Source organism: Macrobrachium nipponense, chromosome 2 (assembly GCF_015104395.2).
Source record: "Macrobrachium nipponense isolate FS-2020 chromosome 2, ASM1510439v2, whole genome shotgun sequence".
Lineage (NCBI taxonomy): Eukaryota > Metazoa > Arthropoda > Malacostraca > Decapoda > Palaemonidae > Macrobrachium > Macrobrachium nipponense.
The window spans coordinates 134,175,030-134,198,324 of record NC_087201.1 but is presented as its reverse complement, the minus strand read 5'-3'; the positions used below and the strand labels follow the sequence as shown (position 1 = coordinate 134,198,324).

The 23,295-nt window shown below is 37.2% G+C and overlaps 1 protein-coding gene across 1 annotated transcript in view; it reads left to right on the top strand.

Moving 5' to 3' along the window:
* Positions 1-14,935, top strand: part of LOC135221007 (CUB and sushi domain-containing protein 3-like) — a 190,513-nt gene extending 175,578 nt beyond the window's left edge. Inside the window, exons 18-24 of the mRNA XM_064258723.1 lie at positions 5,456-5,568; positions 5,920-6,099; positions 7,465-7,644; positions 7,916-8,095; positions 8,304-8,484; positions 11,929-12,038; positions 12,248-14,935. Of these exons, the coding sequence (XP_064114793.1) occupies positions 5,456-5,568; positions 5,920-6,099; positions 7,465-7,644; positions 7,916-8,095; positions 8,304-8,484; positions 11,929-12,038; positions 12,248-12,531 (1,228 nt within the window). The 3' untranslated portion in view covers positions 12,532-14,935. The remainder of the gene's footprint in view (positions 1-5,455; positions 5,569-5,919; positions 6,100-7,464; positions 7,645-7,915; positions 8,096-8,303; positions 8,485-11,928; positions 12,039-12,247) is intronic.
* Positions 14,936-23,295: the final 8,360 nt, after the last annotated feature.

Here is a 23,295-nt window from a genome sequence, read left to right as displayed (position 1 = left end):
GACCAACGTCTGTAAACCGACCATTTAGCCTGATAATTTACTCTGGTTGATTGCCGCTGGCAAGAGCCAACTGTTCGCGCCACTCTGGAGGAGAACCCTTCGTGCTTGGAGAACCTCCTGACAGTCTCCAGGCATGAAGATGAAGCATGTGGAGCCTCTGATGGAACCGATGAAAATGGGGTTGTTTGAGAAGATCTGGTCTCTCTGGCAGGCGAATGGGGGGTTCCACCAGTGCTTCCAGAAGGTCGGGACCACTCCTTCTGTGGCCAGAAGGGGGCGATCAAGGTGAGATCCAGACGCTTGGTTGCCCTCACTTTGTTGAGGACTGACCTCACCAGAGAGAACGGAGGAAAAGCATAGGCTTGAAGTCCCTCCCAGTCCTGCAAAAGAGAGTCTGTCCCGGCACTCTGAGGAGTCTGGTAAGGGGCGAAGAATATCTGGCACCGAAAATTCAGTGGGGTGGCAAACAGATCGACTGTGACAGGCCATTTCTTCCTGAGGCTGTCGAAGACTTCCTGGCAAAGTGTCCACTCCGACCCTTGAACTTCGTTCGGTCTCGACAAGGCGTCTGCTAAGACCGTTGTGATGGCCCAGGATAAACTGAGGGACCAACGTAATCCCCCTGTCTTCTGCCCAACACAGGATTGATCGGGCTTCTTGAGTGAGAAGATCCGACTGTGTGCCGCCTTGGTTTCTCAAGTACGAGACTGCTGTGGTGTTGTCGACAAAGATCGCGACAACCGACTCCAACAGTTGTTCCTGAAATGAAAGAAGGCCTAGGTACACTGCCCTCAGTTCCCTCCAATTTATTGACATGATCCTCTCCTCCTCTAACCAAAGGCCCGAAGCGGCTTCGGAGCCCAGGTGTGCGCCCCAACCAACCTTGATCCGAGGCGTCTGACCAAACATTAGGTCCGGAGGAACCGAAAGAAGAGATGTCCCTGACTTGAGGCGGTGCAACTTGCATCCACCAACGGAGATCCTTCCGACATTGTGGAGAAGAGGCGACTATCGTGTCCTCGGACACGAAATCCCATGACTGGCGAAGTGTCGACTGAAGGGACCTCATTCTGAGACGACCTCGGGAACCAGTTGGATGAGGGATGACAAATGGCCCAGGAGAGACCTCCAAAGAGAAACTGGCTGCGTTACGGAGGACAAAAATTCTTCGATCAGACTCAGAAGCTTGTCTATCCGTTTCTGAGCGGGAGAAGCCCTCAAAATCTGGGAATTCAAAACAATCCCCAGATAAGTCATGATCTGGCAAGGGATTAGATTGGACTTGTCGAAGTTGACACGAATGCCCAACTCGACACAAAGAGACAGAACTATCTCCCTCGACCGGAGACATTTCTCTAGAGATTCGGGCCTGGACTAGCCAATCGTCCAGATACCGAAGCATCCTTACATTTAAACCGATGCAGAATAGCTGAAACAGGAGCCATCACCCGAGAAAAAGACCTGTGGAGCAGTGGTGAGGCCGAAACAAAGGGTCTTGAACTGGAAACTCCCGAGTCCGTGAAAAACAGAAGGTAAGGTCTGCTTCTTGGATGGATGGGGATTTGCAGATAAGCATCCTGCAGATCGATGGAAATCATCCAGTCCCCCCTCCTGACGGATGAAAGAACAGTCTGGACCGTCTCCATCCTGAACTTGGACTTTAGAGAATGAACTTGTTCAAAACCGAAAGATCTATGATGGGGCGCCAGGCACCCGAGGCCTTTAGAACTACAAACATCCGAGAGTAAAACCCGGGAGAAGGAGGAGCTCGCTCTATGGCATCCTTCTCCAAGAGGGCCGAAAGCTCCTTCTCCAAGGCTTGACCCCTGATTGAGTGAGGGGAATAACTGCTGAACTCGAGAGGACGACTGGAAAGTGGAGGTCTGGAAACAAAAGGGATCTCGTAACCTTCCTTCAGGACCTCCACCACCCAAGCATCCACCGCTCTCCCCTGCCAAGCTGACCAATGGCGGGAGAGACAAGCTCCTACTGCGGTCTCCAGGCGAGGTGATGACTCCTACTTCCGAAAATTCTTACGCAGAGACAAGGAAGAAGAAGAAGAAGAAGAAGAAGAAGAAGGTCCTCCTGGAGGTTGAGCTCTTTCTCTGCCCTTGGAGCCACGCCAAGAACCTCTCCCGCGTTTCAAAGGGTGAGCACCAGAGGATGAAGAAGAGGCACCAGCAACCTGAGATGTACTCTGGAAAAAAAGAGCAGAGGAGGTTGTTGGGCTGGAGCAGAAGGTACAGATTTGGTCCATAAACTTACGCTTACTCCTTGAAGGAATGGGAGGAAGACCAGAGGAAAAAGCTCTTGATAAGTTCCAGTGAGCTTGGGAAGAGGCATCACCTTGATGTTCCTTCAAAACCTCAGAAAGCACAGAAATATCGAAAAGGAAATCGCCAAAAGGAGAAGAGGACAACAGACGGGTTCTCTGAATCTCCGATACAGAGGAGGGTAACTGCGACAAATACAGGTTACGCCTTAGAGAGACAAGAAAGGCCTGCATTGAAGCAGCAAGCTCGTTCTGATGTACAGAAGCGATTGAAATGGATGAGCAGAATTTCTCAAAAAGAGGAGTATCAGGAGGAACAAACCCGGAGTCCTTGATATACATTAAAAGCCCTCCGAGGACCCACATATTGAAGGATTGAGCTTCTTGTAAGGAGCTCATAACAGCCTCCATAGCAATAAAATCTTCAATTGAGACAGAGACCGAAGCCTTAGAAGGCAAGGGTTGACTTGAAAGTCGGACAAAATCAGGATTTGGCTTGGGGGGTCGAGAGAATGAAGAATCATCCGCCACCTGGTAAACTCCTCTCCGGTGTCGTAGAAGAGAAGAGAGCTTCCTCTTCCCTTCCCCGATCACCTTCGAAAGTTTAGCGGCAACGTCCGTCCTCACTCTCGCGAACCTCTGGGCAAAGGGAAAACGTAAAAATTCCCGTGACCGGGAAGGACCGTCAAGAAAAATCCCTTCTGTAATACAACGAGGCGGAGGCTGCTTCTGCTCTTTAGGCCTCGCCTGAGGAAGAAAACTCAAAATTAAATCAAAAAGTTTCTTGAATTCTACATCATGACATCCATTCGAGGAAACATCAATATCACACGAATCCGCGTCATCATCATCATCATCGTCAGATCCTAACTTAGAAACTTCCTCTGAAGTAAAATCCTGACGACTAGCTATCTTAGGTCTGACACTAATATCCCTCCCCCCTTCTCCTAAATAAGCGCCCTTTGGCACTGTTACGGGACTAACAGGGGACACGTTGGGTAAAGATTCGTTAGGCACCTGCCCGGACCGGATCCCCCCTAGGCCTTCGCCACGACGGGGTTCACAAGCCGGGGTATCTGTCGCACCGTTACCCATGGTGCTGTCGACAGGTACCTGACGAGGAGCTGAAAATGAATCTAAAAGTGTGTTAGACATTCTAGTAAAGGCTTCTTGAAAATTCTCTGACAGATTGTTAAACTTAGCAGAAATATCTCTATCTAGACTAAGCTGTAATTTCTTAAAATTCTGTTTCCAGGTAGTTTCCATTGCCAAAATCTTCGAATCTACATCAGAACTAACTTCACTAATTACCGGTTGTACAGGGGGCAAAGCATCAATTAATTCGGAATCGGAGTCGTACGATACCGAAAAGCCAGAATCATGAGCGCCCAAGTCAAAGAATTCGTTAGATACAGTTTTAGCAATCGATTTCTTTTTCTCCTTAACCGATCTTTTACGCTGCAAGATTGTTTGGCGTTTCATATAAGCAGTCATATCCTCGTCAGACCAGGGCTTACATACGTCACAACCTGTCCACGACAAGAACTACAAATGTCATGGGGTTCATACTCCCTGCTACTCATCCTTGTCCCACAAACCGGGCAGTTCCTGATGTTGCTGGCAGAAGGAAGCATCGTAATTTCTTGGTAATCCATTGTAGAATTGGACAGGTCAGTAGTTCCGGGTCGCGCAAAAGTTCGTAATTTAAGATAGAACCACAACAGAAATCAAAGTTAATTCACTATTTCGTGATGTAATGCGTGAGTGGTAATTCATATAAAGTTTCATTTAACAAATAATGAAAGCTTTAAAGGCACAAAAATGTTTAAGGAAATTTATAAAGAGCGGCCGTGATGTAAACAACACGGGCGCTCGTTAACAACTGATTTGAGGGAAGGTTTTCGTATCTGTCAACGACAGTGTTGCCAACTGGCGGACAGAATAGGAGGTAACAGGGTTGCCAATGTGGTAAATTTTGGTGCGGTTTTTGGGGATTTAGGGCTAGATAAATTATATTAAGGTAATGTTTATTAATCTTTTTTTTTTTTATTACAGTCCATCTTCCAGATATGTCCAATGCTCTGTGCATATGTTTTGTCAACTGTGACCTTTTAAGAGCAAGGTGCAGATATCTGGCAAGCATGCCGTTCGTGAATATTACAGTATTAATACATAAATGAAAAAGTTAAATCCCTAAATTATGTTAGTTTTTTTATTTATGGATCAGTGATCATGATAGCATTAAAAAAATTTTTAGTTTATGGTCTATTTCATAAGTTTTATTTAAACTCTTAGTGTAGATCTTTAGCCGATTCCAGATTTCACGTTTTTTTATACGTGTATTGCTGCCCTCATCTGGGAGTTCATTTAAGAAAGGGGAAAAAGTACCTATTAGCTCTTCTGAAGGAAATTAATAATTTTGATATTTTTTTACTGGATTTTGCTTAATTGCTAACTACAGGAGACCTTATTTTCGGATTTCCATAGATATCAAGATAAAATTTAGCCTTTAGAGTTTAGGCCAAAGGCCAAACGCTGGTCCCTATGAGGTCATTCAGCGTCGAAACGGAAAATGACAGTAAAAAGGTTGGAAAGGTGTAACAGGACGAAAACCTTGCAGTTGCACTATGAAATAATTGTTAGGAGAGCGTGGAAAGCAAGATGGAAAAAATATAATATGACTGGAGATACAGTAAAAGGAATGTTCGTGGAAAGATGCAGAGTACTTATTCCCTCTAAAAATCCTTTACTGTAATATTGTCACTTTACATTCTGCTATTAAATCAGTTAAGAATGAGAGTAATCAAATCTCACCTTGGATTATTTAAGTAATACAATCAGTCGACAAGTTTTCTCTTTTTAGACTAACTCACTGCAGTTCAAAGTAGTAGTACTGTTTTCATATCATATGATTTGTATCCCATGTCCAACTAAAGTTAGGCATTGCTTTTGAAAAGTTTTATTTTCTTCAGATTTGCTAAGGCTTCCATTTTTTTTCCTTGAAACAGAAAACTCATAGATATTCATTTTTTCGCATATTTTCCCACAGCAGATACATTTTTCACATATTTTTTTCAGAAGCAACGAAATTCAAAGTACGTAATTATTCTACGGATTTTATGACAAGGAAGCTCTTACATGAAATACGTTTGCAGAATGATTAGGTATATCCTCATTTTTCAGGGTTGGAAGTGTAATAACTTACAGATGTGACAGAGGTTATGTTGTTGACGGAAAGGCTATGAGACAGTGCCAGCCTAATGGGTCCTGGAATAATCAGCCTCCATCATGCAAATGTAAGTTACTTGCACCTTTATATTTATAGATAATAAAATTACATTTATGGACAATAAATAGCACTTCGTCTTCATGTACGTAGTTATTTTCAAATACATTTCATTCATTGTCTTTTTAATCTGTGCTGACTTTTAGCTTATCTTTAAGACTTTAAAAATCATAAATTTTGTTTTAGAGTAATGCACAATATTAGAATATATAAACTTCGTTAATAAGGTTTTACTTTTAATACAAGGAAAATAGGTGATAAATGATGTTGAGAAGTATCTCCGCTTTAGAAAGTAAGTTTTCCAGTGAATAAGACTATGCAAATACCAGTATGTTAAATCGAACTTGTATTTAATCAACAGATGTGGACTGCGGTCTGCCTGAGAGCATCTCTCCGGGAACATACCGACTTTTGAGCAATGAAACAAGTTTCGGCGCACAAGTAGCCTATGAATGCGTGGAAAATTGGAAGATTGAGGGCCGGATTAGACGCTTCTGTCAAGAAAATGGCACCTGGGCTGGTGAAACGCCAAAATGTATCGGTACGTTCTACTTTTAATACACAGGTCTATGAGTCCCTCTAGAACCCAGCCTAGTTGATACTACTCAAGTTTGAAAAAGACTCAGTTACAGTTTAGTGCATGGGCTAATTTTTGTTTACAGGAAGGGAAGTTCAAAATATTACATGAGCACGCTGTATATCTATTCTAAAAAATATTAAGTTACATATGCTCCTTAGTAGTAAAGTCACGTTAACTTGCACCCAAAGGGATTAAGTGTATCTCCCCCAAACAAGATATGAACCTTTGCCTTTTGGGTTCAATACAGACTTGAGAGCGGAATGATTCACTGAACTATCAATGGATAACAAATTGATTTTTGCTTTTCTGTCGAATTTAAGTTCTGCATTGAATCTGAAATCAACCCATTTCCACCATGAAAGTGAAGTCCAAATTTGTAATAGGGCTGCATGGCGAATTTATGAGTTATGACACGCCTGTACACACAATGAAATTAACTTCCAAGATTCAGATCTCAGAGATCAAGATTTCACGAAGACCACATAGTTTGCTAGATTTTTAATTAGAACTTCAACAAATATAAATAAATAGGTTTAAGTAAAAACTGATGTAGGAACCCAAACCTCTGACTGAAAACAATTTGGCATAGATTTGTTACTGTATTTTCTTTTTAAAATCTAAGTATTGGTGCTAAAACATAATATGTATATGCTTACAAGGTCAAATCACTCGGGTAATCGGAGAAGAAACTCATGAACTGTTTGTATATGATAGGGTCTGTTGAAGGAAAATGTATGTGAACATTAAGCAATGAAATGTATAGAAAACTAGCACCTTTGTAGGGGAAACTTAAAACGGTGCTGTACTTATTATCCTTGACTAAATTTTTCACATTACTATCATACTATCACACACACACACACACTTATAGTATTTGCATTACACTCTGGGCGGTAGACAAGCAAGAGGAATCCTTTCTTTTATAGAATTCCTGCCTCTCTCTCAATTATGAAAATAATTTTTAGTATAATATACCGAGTATTATTTTGATAATTCGGCTATCAACCAAGTATGTGGCACGTCATGGTATTCAGTGCTTAACAGAGTGAAAAGATGGAGTTGGAGTGATTGGACAGCAGGATAAAGAGATCCAAAACATAAATATGAGTTGAGGAAATACAAAGAGCTGAAGGTGAAATAGAGAAATGCCTACTGTTACACTAAGTAATAGTTAGGCAGAAGGAATTAATTTAAAGTAAAAGGCTAAAAAGTGAGTGCAGCTGCAAACACTGCATCTTGTGAGGTGCACCAGTGGTGCTGTCCCCATAGAAGCGTATGCCATATTGAGGAGAGTACATCTTTATAATGGAACTCATCTTTTTACAGAGGTGTTGTGCCCAGAGTTAACAGATAACTTGGCAGAGCCATTGAAAGTTGTTGAGGGTAACAGGAAGGTTGGCTCCTTTGCAACATATTCTTGCCAGGAGGGACGCAAGTTGATTGGAGAATCCAAAAGGGAGTGTCGAACCAATGGAATTTGGTCTGGCTCACAACCAAGATGTGAATGTAAGTTTTTCACAGGATTTTCGTACTTTATTATATGACTGGTAATTTTTTAAACTAAAATACCATCTTTCAATCAGAACAGGAACCGAATAGTAGAATTTTAAAATTGTTTTTAAATGCTCTCGATTTGAAAAGTAAGAAGTAACAGCACAATGCTTTTACGTACTTAATTTACTATACATACTGCTTTTTGAAACGCATTTAAAATTGTTTTAGTCTGATAAAAGAAATTATAGTTTAATTCAACCAACTAAACCATTGATAATTACAGGGGTGTCTTGCATGATGCCAGAAGAGATAGAAAATGGCAGAATCGTGAGACTTAATGAAACATTATTGTATGGAGCAGTAGTGGAGTACCACTGCTTACCCAAATTCCGTTTAGATGGCCCATTCACTCGTACATGTACAGGTGAAGGCGTTTGGTCTGGTGAAAGACCTCGTTGTCTATGTAAGTTCAGCATTACAAGTCCATCATTGATTAAAATATGTGAATAATGTATGTCAGTGCTGTAGTGTTTTCTCTGTTTTTTTATGGTCATTGTAAGTGAATTTAAATGTTTTAAGTGCACCAGTGATACACTAAGAATGTAAAAGGCAGCATCAGTAATATCTGTGAGGTATTCTCATCTAATATTTGTCTTCGTTTACCTTTTCAGTGGATGATGAGAGTGACTTTGGCATCTTTGTGGATAACACAGTGGATGGGACAACTAACAGTGCTCACGGTAACCCTCAAGGAACTTTTGAAGAAGCCTCAAACACTGGTCTCTATGTTGGCTTAGCCTTTGGACTCATTGGTGTGATCTGTGTTGCTTTACTGTTCTTGTTCCTCAGAACGTAAGTTTTTATTTTTTTTGTTTTTATTGTTTGGATTGTTTTTCAAGGATTTTCAGCATAGAAATTTAGGACCAAGGTATTCAGAATATTGGTATGAAATTCTAGATAGGTAATTTATTTTCAACTTTTCTTCTTGTAAACATTCACATTGTAATTGTCATAAGCAAAATAAGAATGGAAAATTTTGAAAATGTGAGCAGAAATTAAAGTTGTGGTCACACACATAGTTCACGTCTTGTTTCTGTTGTTTATGGGAAAAGATTTTCATATGAATCACTTCGTGTAAGTCTATCAGAAGAAACTTGTAATGTGTGATACAGAACATTGAATTTACATAAAGTAAAACTCCAGTTTTTATTACAACTTTGTTCTTATATTTACCAGTATTCAGTCTTGAGAGTTGATTTTGAAGGTGTTCTTTATAGTACATAAATTTAAAATTATTCAAAGTTTATTAACTTCTATATCTCAAGATGCAAGGCTTGCAGGTTCTTGTTGTTCTCCATTACTTTAAACAAATACGTATCATAGTTTTATATCCCTGGAATTTCTTCGTTATGGTAGAGATTTTATATTGATTCAAGAGGTTTTTCTCTCCAAAACCTTTAATCACAAATATTATTTAAGCTAATTTCGTTCACAGTCACACTCAAGGGATTCACATCTAGTACTGAATGTTTCCGTGGTATCTCTATACAGTACTTTTGGTTAATGGTTTTCATATGTAATCATGACCCAAGAACAAAGATTTTCTGATCTAAATAATGTTTTAGATTATGTAATTAAAGCCCAAAACACAGCATTAATTATTTAGCAAATTCCATATGCTTCAGAGAGTAAGTTTACCTGCTCTACCAGTGACATTTTTTATATAGTACAGGGTTTTTTTTAAATGACAGACTGCTGACACCAAGTTTTCTTTGATTTAGAAAATGTTGAAATCTTTACTTATTATGGCAAATATACTGTTAATTTGATAAAATTTTAACTCATTTGAATTTCAAGCCGCTGGAAATGTGTACCAAGAAATCTTCCTTCAGAGGTTTGTATGAAAACGCTACTGGATCATTAAAGCACATTTGTCTTTTTTGGCACAAAGTTACATTTCTCTAAGTAAGCAAGAAACACCTGTAGATCAAATTATATGAAATAAATTTACCATACAGCCCAAATGTTAAAGTTGGTAGCCATAAGGTATCCTTAGAAAAGACTTACACAAGCGACTTGAAGACAGGACACAGGTTTCCAATACGTATATGTACTATAATAATATGATAACTGGCAAACCACAAGGTTGAGGTCTACAGCTATCCCTTACTCCAAGAATTGAGCTTGGGTGTCTTGCTCTTTCAGCATTTAGAGATCAAGTGAGAATGTTGACTGAGTGGACAAATATTATGGAAGTTATCTATTTTTTTCAATAATTCTTGTATTGCTTCAGCCTTCTGAAAGACTTCAGAATTTGCATAAGTTTGGTCTATCCAGAGTGACAAATCAGGCATTGTTTGGTAAACTCATTTCTATTATCCCTTTGCATGCCACTTTTTTTCCGACACATAATTGTTATTTCATGCTGGTGAGGATAGCCTAGACAATCAACAAGATAGTGCATCCATAGTCATTAACCTTCATCACCAGCTGAAATAGATTTACCCAAGGTATTCCATACAGCCATATGGAATAGGAACCAGAATATGATCTTTGCCATGATGAGTTCTTTGGTAGGACAAAACACAGGTTTCACCAGCTGCCGTCTCAGAATGTGAAAATGGTAAGGGTAACAGATGGAAGAGATATTTTATTTTAAGAATCATACATAACAGACAGAAGAAAGTCATCAATGAAATCCTTCATAAAGGAAGAAATTAGTCCACACTAGAAAGAAACATTACTGATGCAAAACTCCTCAGTTCCTCCCTAAGGATGTAAACATATTGGGAGGATTTCAAGAACTGCCGATATTTGTACCAGGAAGCGTTGTAGAGAAAACATTCGTACTAGGAAGTGTTAAGTCAAAGCTTTCATCTCTGTATCCCAAGCCGTCAGGGTTCCTTTCTACAAAGGAAGTACTATTGTAATAATTCTGCAAAGGAATCATTGTAATGTAACAGCTCATAAAGACAATTTAACTCATGGCAGTGTATAAGGTAACTAGTAACCACTATTACAGTTTCTATGAAATGGCTGTGATAGCAGTATTGCAATAAGTGCTTTATTCCAGACTGATATATTCTACACATCTGCTCATCAACCTACGTCAGGTAACTAAGGCTTAACAAAATACACTATGAACTAAAGACAAGCAGATAGAGGTAGGAGAGATGACAGTAAAAAGTCCAAATGCTGTAATTTGAAGAATCAAGAAAGGAAAACAAACTAACTAATATCTAGTCATGTAACCTGTGGATTGAATAGTCAAGCCTCACAATATAGTTTCAGCTTTATTCATCTACAGTCACTACCAATATGAATGGAGGTACAGTAAAAGGAATGAAAGAGTTTGCAGCTAGGGCCAAAGGGATGCTGCAATTTGGGACATGTAACATTTTTGTTAGGGCAACAGGCTCTGGGTTCAAGAATCTTTTAAGCTGAATTCACTTTATGTATGGCCATACCTAAAAGTTGGTCAGAACCTACACTGAGGTCAGAAAGTGTAGCTGCCTTGGCATTTCTGGATTGCTAGATCATCAGGGTAGATGTTATATCCCAGGAAAAGAGCATAAGATTCATGAGAACTTTCTTTAGCAACTGGGTGTAGATAATTAAAGAGAGGTTTTAGCTTTGGACTCCAGTAGTAAGGGTTTCTGCACTTATACAGCATAGGCATAGGACCTTCATCAAAATATGACTGGTAATTTTCATTACTTCTTTGGACATATTGTGGATGGCACACACAGCTTGGGCTAGCAATGTCTTCAAAGTGCCAGATCATTCTCCTTGAAAAGGGCTCTATGGCTAACAACTCTGCTATTATTACTGGTTCCTCGGTATAGTACTATTTATGAAAGAAATTTGAGTCTATAGAAGGCGCAACTGTACTGAAAAGCTTACCCAGTAGAAGTCAACAGATACAATGTGCCAGAAATGTAGTTTTAGGGGCCTAAAGTCCCATTTTGCATTTACTGTTCACTTGACATGTAAATCGAGAGAGAAAAATGTTTTTCCATTTTCAGAGAAGTCTTTGGTTACTGTTACCACGAATTTCAATTACTATTATACTGTACTACGTACTGTGTATAGGTTTGCAATTTTTCCTTACAGAGTCTGTCCATTAAATCTGCCAAAAAAGTAAAGCAGTCTAGCACTGACAAAAAAAATAAATAAATAAAAACAAAGAATAAACTGTACAAGAGATATAATGAACATGCAAATGAGATAACACAATTAGAACTACAATACAAGACTTGATTGAATAAACCAACAATACTGTTAACTAATTTCCAGGAGACAGCAGAAGGGAAAGGGACAGGACCCTCCAACTCACATGAAACCTAGAGAAGAACATCATAACTCAAGTGCTATGAGCTATGCAGATCTTAGTGACCCAACAACAGGTAAATGTAAAATATCTTCCTTAGTTTCAGTGATATGAGAATGTTAGAGTAATTAAATAATTAATTAGCACTACAACTGTTTTAAATCTGACTGTAAACTGTATCCGAGTAATAATGTAAAAAGCATTCATTTGCAGTGAATTGGCTAATGTTTCCAAAAGGCTGCGAGCTTGCATATACCTAATCATTAATTATGAATCTGTCTTCAGGTAATAATATTTATGAGAACATCCCAGATGACGGTGAAGAATATGCAGACATGTCTTCAGGCAATTATTCAACAGCCTCTGTGCGTCACACATATGCCAATGGTCATCAACCAACATATACAAATGGCATGATGGAATCATCAGCCCGTCCACCTGCCCATATAATGAGAAGGCCTCGAATGCCACCCCCACAGCCCCCCACTGTTCCTGTAGGTGGTGTAGGCGGTGTTCCCTCTTCAGTAGTAACAATCAATGGTGTTTCAGTGGCTGCAAATGCCCGTTAATTTGGAAAAGATTTTCATAAATTCTGTCATTGCATCTACAAAACACATATGGAGTTATTTTAGCTCACTAAATACAGATATACAGTACAAGATAGTTACACACTACAAAATTGCCACAAATTGGCTTTTTTAATTTTTCAGTTCAGTTATATTACAGATATATAGTTTTGCTTTTTTAATTATATTTTAAAAAATTGTCTTCAAATACTGGTAGGTTTTTGAAGGATTAGTTTTATTCTTGAAGCTGTTAATTGCAAATAGTGCTTCAAGTGGTTGTTAAGTGTGTCATTTAATTGACATTTGATACACCGTAGGATGCACTAATTATTGTATATTTTGTATGTTAGTGTACTAAATATAAATTCACTAATAATTTTCCATAGTTAATGCTAAACCAAGCCATTTAGGTACAAGAAAACATTTTTTTCAAAAACTTAGAAATGAAAACTTATTTTCTTTAACCAGAAATGATCTTCGTATTTCTCTCACATAATATGTTATTCTGCAAATATTTTCAATTTCCAGTTTTCTAGGATGTTGTTGATCACATACACAGATATTGAAACGGAGTACGTACCCTGTATGTTCTTGTATGAATGTTATCTGTACTCATTATTTTTTTATATTACTATTTTGATGCATGAAATGTGATATGGATGCCTGGATATTTTGCCTTGTAGTTTTTAAGGTCAAATTTACGCCATAATTTTGCAATTTTGATTTCAGAGGGGGAGGCTGTTACTGAATGCTGCTTAACATGCAAAACTTATGTCTTTGCATATACTGCACAATTAGCTGTATTTTAACCGATTTAATTTTAATTGGTTTGTAATTAGTGCATTTTAAGTTATTGTCAGCTCTGACAAAGAAAAAGGAAAAAGGAATCATGGAGTATCAAAATTTATTGATCTTTATGTGAATGGTTTATGATGCTATCACTTTGAGGTATGTGTGATTTTTGTGCATGTACTTGTAACAAAATTAATAGTTAAAATCTTATAGCCTCTGTATATGAAAAAATATTTTTGTAAGCAGAAATCTGACTTTGCAACAATACTGGACTACTTTTGTACGCTAAAGTTTTTATATAATGCATTACTAGGATGAAAATAGGTTGTACAGACTGCAAACTCAAGAAACTTTACAAAGAATTTTCATTTAGAAGTGTTGAACTTTATGTAGTTTTAGAAGGAGAGAGGTAATTAATGTTGGGGAAACGAATTGCATAATTTTTCAAATTTTATCACTTGATGTAAAAACAGGAAACTGCTTAATTCAAGTATTTGTTCAACTAGTTTGTCTTGTAGTCTTGCTGTTCTGATAACATATTTTGCTTTTATCCTTGCAGTTTTCTGCCCTAATTTAGTGTACGATAGCCAAACTCATTCTGTATGTGTTTCTCTTTCATTTTACAGTATAAATAAAATTTTCCTTTATATTTTGATGCTTGTAATTTGAAAGAAAATAAAATAATATTACATTCACAGGTAAAAGAAAAAGAATTACAGGAGTGCATCCAAGGAAAACTCCCTTCTTACTCTTCCTCTAGGAAAACTAAATCGAGACTATTTTTCTTTATGTGAGACTAACAGTTATTATATAACGTAACCAAACAGTCTAGTCCTAGAAACATACATAGCTTTTTAAGGAGGGCAATCACACAAGATTTTAAGAATTAAGCTATATCTAGTGAGTATATGTTATTTTTTTCTTTTTTTTTTTTGGTTTTCTCGGTTATTAACCAATGTATATTGATTATAATAGAAGAATTTCTATTTGTAATACAAATTTTATATCTTGACCACATGAAAAGTAATACAATATACTGGACAATATATTTCTAATATTAATGGATGTTTGCTCTGGAAAAGATATACTAAAGTATTTATATGAAATATTGATACTTGGTGGGTTTACTTGCAATCATAAGAAAGCAATGAGATTTTATAAATTTATTTCATTATGTTGTATTAAAGTACCATATGCAGTTATTTATATAACACATAAAAAGATGTTTCATTTTTGTTATTGAGTTAGTCATAATCCATTAGCAAATGGATTACAGTACAGGTATCCTAAATGGTTTTATGGAAACTAAAGATATCTAGGATATAGTTTATAAAATATATATTCTAAAAGGAATGAAATTAAGAATATAGTTCTAGTTCAAGAACTTCATTACAGGTGTCATTTCTTGACAGTATAGATAGGTTGGTTCCCATTATTCTAAATTGAAGAGATACAGCGTAATCCTTTAAGATTAGCTGAACAACAGTGAACGTTGATATTTAAGCTAAGATTCAGATAACTTTACTATTTTCTCTCATGGCTGTAATGCTATGTTAATTGTTGTAATATTTGTAAATAGAAATATCTCATGTATAATAAATTATGTGAATAAGAAGGTTATTCCTTTTTTAACCCTTTATAAAATTACACCTGATCAACAAAAAACAGTTTTCAAAACACTGTAGTATTAGCAAGAAACAAGAGTAAATATATACTATACACTTCAGTTACCTACATAATACAATTAAGAAGATTTAAAAGGTGTACAGTTTTAATTAACACTATGTATTAGGAAGGTCACTGTTTAAAGCTATAATGTCTTAAATACCAAAAATAACTGTAATTACCTATCACATACAAGGAAGTGTTAAAGTCTACATTTGGCTGATGGTACCAGATCATGGCTAATTTCCTATTTGAATGTCCTTACTTAAAGCTGCAATGTCCTAAATTTCAAAGAAATGACGTTAACAAAATAACAAATAATTCTGATCATATGCCTTATAAAAATAGAAAGAATCCATCACTCAAACGAGTTTCAAGAAATATTTTGTTGAAGAAACTGAAAACAGTTTACTATAATCTTACTGGAACTTACTATTTTTGGTTCAAACGGAAAATTCAGTTAAACTTTTACCAAAAAAGAAAAACTCATTTGCCTAAAACAAAAGATTTCCCTCAAGTAAGAGGAATCTCCAATGCCTTGCCCTCTAGTATGAAAATTCTCTTTCCAAAGGGGATTTGGGAAAGAAATTTGCATAAGGCAAAGTTTGTATCTATGAAATGTGAAATTTGTCATGAAAAATTAATATATACAACTATATGAACTGAATCTGTTGCCTTTCCAGGAATTAATATTTAATGGGTTAGGAGAGCGAGTAGAGAGTTGTACTTTAATTGGGATGAGGTCATCAGGTATGAACAAGAAACGATTTCCTGCTAAATCTACCAGATATAGTTTGAATTGGGCATTAGGCTACCTGGCACAAGCAAATTAGAGAAAAATGAAATGATTGTCTACCTAGAAAGAGAGTAGCACAAAAGTCTGCAATAAACCCCAACTTGAAAGCTTGAAAGGTACTTTAAATAGCAATGAGTAGTGAATGAGATAAAGTGGAAAAATGAGAAAATAGAGGCAGAAGGTGAGAAGTTTACTCAACTACATACTGGTAACCTCTACAGGTTGAGATACAGGAAGGTAATACTGGACTGTTTAACCTCTACAGGTTGAGATACTGGAAGATAAAACTGGACTGTTATCTCTTAATTTAGCACTGATTAATTTGACAACCAATAAGTCCTGTTTGCACAGTTGTAAGTTAAAAGGCCAAATTTGATGCCGTCTAACTTTAGTGGGAGTGAAGTCTTCCCACTGGCCAGAGGACTACTTTGATCTCAGAAAAGCTGAAATGGTGACAAGTAAGCATTTCAGCGAGTAGTAACAGTTTTCTTGGCTTTGTTGGCAAGAGTGTACTGTACTTCTTTAGGGCCACCAATGGGGCAAGGGCATCATGTTTTCTTAACTCCAGCCAAGCTCAAAGGGATCAGATGAGAAAGGTCCCAAAGGATTTATTCAGAATTCAGCAACTAGATTTCTGAAGTGAAGTTGGGGAAGGGGAAAGAACTAATGACCATCAATTCTTGGAGAGTCTGACAGGAGCTAATAACAAATGCAGTGCACTGCTGTTTGGTCGATATAAAAGCTAGCATTATATGTACAAATTTAGCTCATCTTTCCCTTTCTGGGCACTGGTGTTTTTGATAATCAGGGGTGTTCTCTTCAGACTGTATCATAAGTTGTACTGTAATGGTAAGGACTTTGAAATTCCTCACAATAAATGAAAACAGTATAGCACTGTGTATTACAACACAAGGAAAGGACAATTTTTTCAAATATGAAAAATTGGCTGCAAATGCAGAAAAGAAAAACATGGCATACAAACTGATACTTTCAACAGCTTTTCTTCTCAAGTCCCTAGATTGTCAAGGATTCCAAGAACTATGAAGTTGACAAAACAGAAAGAGCGAGCATAACTTCCACTAGATCCAGTTGAGGTTGTACATGCCAGTTGCTATCGCAATCTGGTGAAGGGGAAGGGAAATACATTTGACAGTGTGACATAACCTGCTGATGGTGAACAACTTGATCTACACAGAATCTGAATCTGAAATGTTGGTAAGCATACTTACTGTGGAAAGAGTCAGGAGGCCATGTCAAAAATGGAATTAAAGGAAAAATGAAAAAACAGAACTATGTATACCAAAGAATTCAGTAACAAAAACTGAAGTAACTATTATTTAAGAATAAATATAAGCACAGCATATTTATGAGGAATACACACACACATATAATATATATATATATATATATATATATATATATATATATATATATATATATATATATATATATATATATATATGCAAGTGCTACATAATATAATATATGGAATGTTATTCCATATGTAAAAAACTAAAACTATGATTAATTAAAACCAGTGACCCAAGAGGTCAACCAGTTTGTTTGCAGGAATGTGATCGGACCAGATACGATAAAGTAGGCTAAGATGACGTGTTGTAATCAGTTAGTGTCTAGTTGCCGTCACCTGTGATCATTCATTTGTTTTGTAAACTGTAGTCCAAGCTTCCTGCTTGAGACAACCACAGTGACCTATAACTCAAACGGCCTACGTGACCTGTAATCTATGTCATCTGTGTGTATGTTCATATGTTCGAGCTACTGTCTGCTCCCTTTATGATTTGTAAACCAGATTGTAAGGCAGAATTCAATCAGCCATCATCATTAGAAGACCTGTCCAATTTTATCTGATCTTCATCATGTAGTCTCAGAGAATAGAGATATTTTTGTACTTTGTGTTTTCAACTAGAAACCTCACATCAGAAAGAAGATACTGAATGAACTTAGAAACTATCATCATGTGTTGAAACATCTCCGTCGTCATAACCAAAGAAGATAATGACTTCGTAAATTATCATAGAAATCCAAGACACTCCAATGAGTATGGAAGTCATAACAAACCGACCATAGCTTAAAATTATCGCAGGTCTAAATAACCTCACAGGGCGCCATATTATACAAGGGCATCAGCCCTATAGATTGGTGGCAGCCTTCAGCATACTCTTCAATGTCTTCCGAAGAATAACCAGAATAACGAATAATGTATCATATCAGAAGTCAACGACGGCGAAAGCAAGAGATTCTTCAAGCAACTTAGTGTCATCGTTTAGTGAGCGTCTTCAGCAGTGCATACCTTCAAGAAACAAACCTGACGTGTCTGTTTCCTACGGCAACGCAAGCTTCGTCCTAACCATAAGAGATGTCTCTCATTAGAATCATTCAAGAAGGCATCACCGTTTATTGAGCGTTTCTAGTACTTCAAGAAACAAGCTGGACACGTCTGCATCAACGGATCTTCAAGGAAACGAATCATTCAACAAACAAACACCGAACGAGCAGAACGCGAACTGAGAATTCAGGTCACTGCGGAAAAGCGACATCAAAGCAAAACGCCGTGACGTCACCCAAACAGCAAGATCTTCAAAACCAGCAAGAGAAACGAATCATTCAACAAACAAACAACGCTAGAAACAAGGGTCATCCGCTAAACAGAGAAGGGGCACCAAGGCCGTGTCCTTATCGAAACGCCGTGACTTCCCACAAAATCAAGCTAAGTACAATCCTTTTTTAATTTTTATTAATTTGGAGTAACTCTGAGTGTTTCCTTTGCAGGTCGAATTTTCGTTGTTCCTGTGGCTGAAGTTACGAGCCATTCTTAATCTTACTTTTTACAGAAATTATCTACATCATTGGGACTTCGCTACTGCGAGTTTTTATCTTTGAGTTTCTGTTTCCAGAAGTTCCCCTGAAATATCATAATCATATATTGTGTTAATTTTATCATTTTGGGTGATTATGATTTCTGTACGTAACAAATCATATTAAACATTGAATATGCGCTTACGCAGTGGACGTCTGTATTTATACAGATGCATGGATAGGGTCGTTAGGCACCGTAGTGATAAGAAAACACACAAAACAAGTGGAACACCCGCACAAATCTGGATAAATTAGAGGTAACACTATTTTGGGTCAGGACAATAAAGGTTCCTTTGCAAGGTCCCGATCGCAGTTTCAGCCTTGAGTTATGCTTAAAAAATCAAATCTCTATGACTCAACTTAACTTTAAAAAAAAAAAATATGGCTGGATTGCAAGGAATAACATGTCTGTAAAAAACTTTCATTAGGTTAACATACTTAACATTCATATAAACAAATCAACAAAATATGTCTAAATGTGCTGACCTGGATCCCTCACTATTTCAAATTTTAGCAGTAGAGATAACTTGTCTTAATAGTAATCGCTCAATTCATAATAGTTCAAGTCATTCTTATGTTCGTTGCTTTCTATGTAACCAACAGCAACATAATGCTAAAACACACAATACGTTGCCGATGATAATAAAGAGAAGAATCCTAATTATTATAAAAAGAAACAGGTAAACAGTAGCCCTAAAAATCAGAAACAAACAAATCGTGCTTCAGCAAACTTGGTTACTGTGTCATCTAGTCAAACGGTCAGGGTCAGTCAAATCTTCCCAGTGTTGAAAGCAAAGCACATTTTACATAAGCGACTCTAGTGGAGGAGGGAGAGTGATGTCGGATCATTCATGCCAATATCTTTTTTGAATTAAAAAGGACAATTTTACCTATGGATCACACGACCGTATCAAATAATCAGAGCAGGTTCCACCCGTAGTTTTCATATAAATTATTATGAGTAGTGGTGGATTACGCCCGACTGTACGTGCCGTAAAATTAGAATATCAGCCATTTACATTGTTTTTATTCCTTTAGTCCACGTAATATCCTGTATTTTCGAACTTCCCTATTGAGAAGTCCGGAGTATGGTTCAGTAATTGGCAATAAAGAGTTAATCGTCGTAGCGTAACGCAGATTCAGTACAGGGCGGATAAGCAAACGCTTACAGATACTTTTATAGCTATAAAAACCATTGATCTGTATCTAGTGTAATTGTAAGATATCCATCTCTGGGTATACAAACATTATCTTACCTCCTGCCAAATAAGGCGTGTTTATCAAAGGAAAATTCTATAAACCTTCTAACACATCCAAATCCGTTTTGGACAAAAAGAGACAGTTAATCAAATAATAACTTATATAGAGGAACCAATCACTTGTTTCATAAATCGTGACATGGTTCAAGTGACCCAACAGAATTCTCCCACAGCCGCAGTCGCAGTTTGCACGCAAAATCTCGAGACGCATGCACCCTCGAATGTCTTAGTGCGTGTAAAAAGACTTTGCTGGGATCTGAAATTTTAATCCTTCCCGACACTCTGAAATATAACGATTTCCGCGAACAAAGCACTATACACGGTTGACTCACAGCAACAAGTTAATCTAGTGATCCCCAAAACCTATACATATCGTGGATATGGAAGTTATAAATATCGTATTTTTTTACTGTTGCTAAATTTAATCACGCCCGACCAGTTGTGGATGAATCCCTCTTACACTCTACCTAAAGTAATATCCGTAAAGTCATTCAAGCAGAGGTGATTCAGCAGAAATTTTTTCTATCTTTTATCTGAATACCAGGATGTTTCTCCACTAGCGAGTGATCTCTGGGGGAAAACGGATGTCATTGAACACAAAATACGGTCTAAGGACAAACATAAAGCTATATACGTACCTTCGTATAGACTCCCAATGAAATTTCAAAATGAGATAAATGACGAAGTTGAAAAATGTTAGTAATAGGAGTCATTAGGAAATCAAATAGCCCATATAATTTTTCCCTTAAACGTCATGCCAAAAAAGATCGGACTTGGCATACCTGAGTAGAATTCTGTCGCTTAAACAAGTAAACGATTCCTGATCGTTTTCCAGTGCCATGTACCGACGATATCTTATCTTTGTTAGGTCAGAATAAATTTTTCACCACCTTGGACTTACTTAAAGGCTTTCACCAGATACCATTTTCACCAGCTTGGACTTACTTAAAGGGTTTCACCAGATACCATTAGCTATGTGAGTGTACCTCATACACCGCTTTCAGCACACTCAGGGGACATTATCAATTTTTACGTATGCCTCCGGCTTACGTTGCGCCCCAATTACATTCACCAGAATGATTAATATAGTGTTTGGAGACTTTTAGGGGATACCCTACATGCCTATATGGTTGGTCTTGTAATCTTTTCTAATACCTTAGAAGTACATTCACATAAACTAGAGCTAGTGCTACAGAGACTAAGACAAATAATCTCAGAGTAAAATATCTAAATGTGAGTTTTAAAAACCGAACATTTTCATTTAGGTTTTATGTGTCTAGTCAAGGTCTTAAAGTAGTCCATGGTAAGGTGTCGGCTATTCATTGTTTTCCGGTACCTATTAACGTAAGGGGATACAGCACTTTTGTGCTGTAGTGGATATTACAATCGTAAGTAAATATGTAACTCTTCAATCATAGCAGCTCCTTTAACAGATCTTACGAAGAAGGGAGTAGATTTATTATGGTCTGAAAAGCATCAACATCTTAAAATTGGAATTATGCAGCTCACCTATCTTAAAAATCCCTGATTTAAATAAGGAATTTTTTTTTTATTGCAACATACGCCTCAGACCTAAGGGGTGGAAGAGGGGCCGGGTACTACTTCAGCAATATGATAAACAGTTCTTTCCTATAGCTTTTTATTCACGTAAACTAAAGCCCTCTGAAAGTAAATATGCAGTAATAGGCGAGGAAGGGCTATGGAATCGTTAACTCACTAGTACATTTTAAGTTCATAATCTATGGCTATCCTGTTAAAGTCCTTACTGACCATAAGTCCCTTACCGAGTTTTTCAAAGGCTTTAATCACAGTCCCAAAGGAACTCGGCGGCATATGATCATTCAGGTCTTTGGAGCCAAGTTAAGATATCTACCTGGGAAAGCAAATATCATAGCTGACGCATTATCCCGCAATCCCGCACCATCCTGCAAAGAACCATTAGTTGGACTAAAAGATATAGAAACATCCGTGCCTATTGTTAAAACCGTATCTGAACAAGAAAATTCATTAACCCAAGAGATCGTGAACATTGAATACCTGGGTTGGAGCGCTGAACTGTTACAAACAGAACAAAACAAGGGTCAGCAGCTAAGCAAAACAATAAACACTTCGAACGGAAATCCTAAAGCAAAAGTATATTTAAAGTATGTGTAGCAGAATTATGTCATCAAATGTAATATTATATGTGGGTCCGTGACGAGGAAAACCCGAAGAACACAGCAGGTGACTAACGACCAGGTAGTAGTAATAATCTCTTTCATACCAATCGTCCTAAACTGGTTGCATTCCAATCCATTACATGGTCATCCAGGGTTCTCTATTATGTCACAGAAAGCCAAATCACTATTTTACTGGCCTACAATGTTTACAGATATAAAAAGCACATAACTAATTGTAACATGTGTCATGAAAACAAGGGACACACTAAGTCAGTTTGGGGGCCTATCCCGTGCCAAATCAATCCTTGAAAGAATAGATGTAAAATTATTAACAGAGTTACGAGTCAGTTTGGGGGCCTATCCCGTGCCAAATCAATCCTTGAAAGAATACACGTAGAATTATTAACAGAGTTACGAGTCTGACAGAGGAAATAAACACCTCTTAGTGTTAATAGTTGCCTTGACACGTTATATAGAATTAATAGCACTAAAAAACAAACACCACAATTGAGTGCGCTAGGAATATTTATGAGTGCTACATCAGTAAACATGGAATTCAACACATGATAATCTCTGAGTCGGGTGGTGTAAATCAATAATAATTTCCTTAACTCGTTGTGTGAATTCCGTGCATTAAGAAAATCAATACCATATTTTATCACCCAGAGTCAATCGGTTTGGTAGAACGGATAAATAAGAAAGTGTCAATGTCCTACGAGTTACACACGTGATATTGGATCCTAACTGGATTATAGCGGTTCTCGCGGTTTTAAATACCTTTATCATTCATATCTTGTATCTATAGAAATGATATCACAAGTAGCCTTATAGGGTACGCCGCTAGAACACTTTTCCACATATTCAGGCCAACCATTAATTTATCAAATATAAAAAAAGTATGGATACAAGAGGAGTTGATATAATATACTCCGTAAGAAGTTGGAAGGGTTACAAATTATAATAAAAAAGGAAACACGATGAAATCAATCAGCAAAACGTAACCATATGCAGTAAGTGTTTATAAAATATCAAATATATATGAGTAAAGATTTGAACTCTAACTTAACGCTTTAGTTTAGTAGTCCATTCAGTATTCTAGAGATATTAATGACAAATAAGCTAAAAGTTCAAACACATATCAAAACCTACTGGCATATTGTCTGACCATGTTGTTTATATTCGTAGTCAAAAAATAAAAAAAAGGGAGAGATTTTAAAGT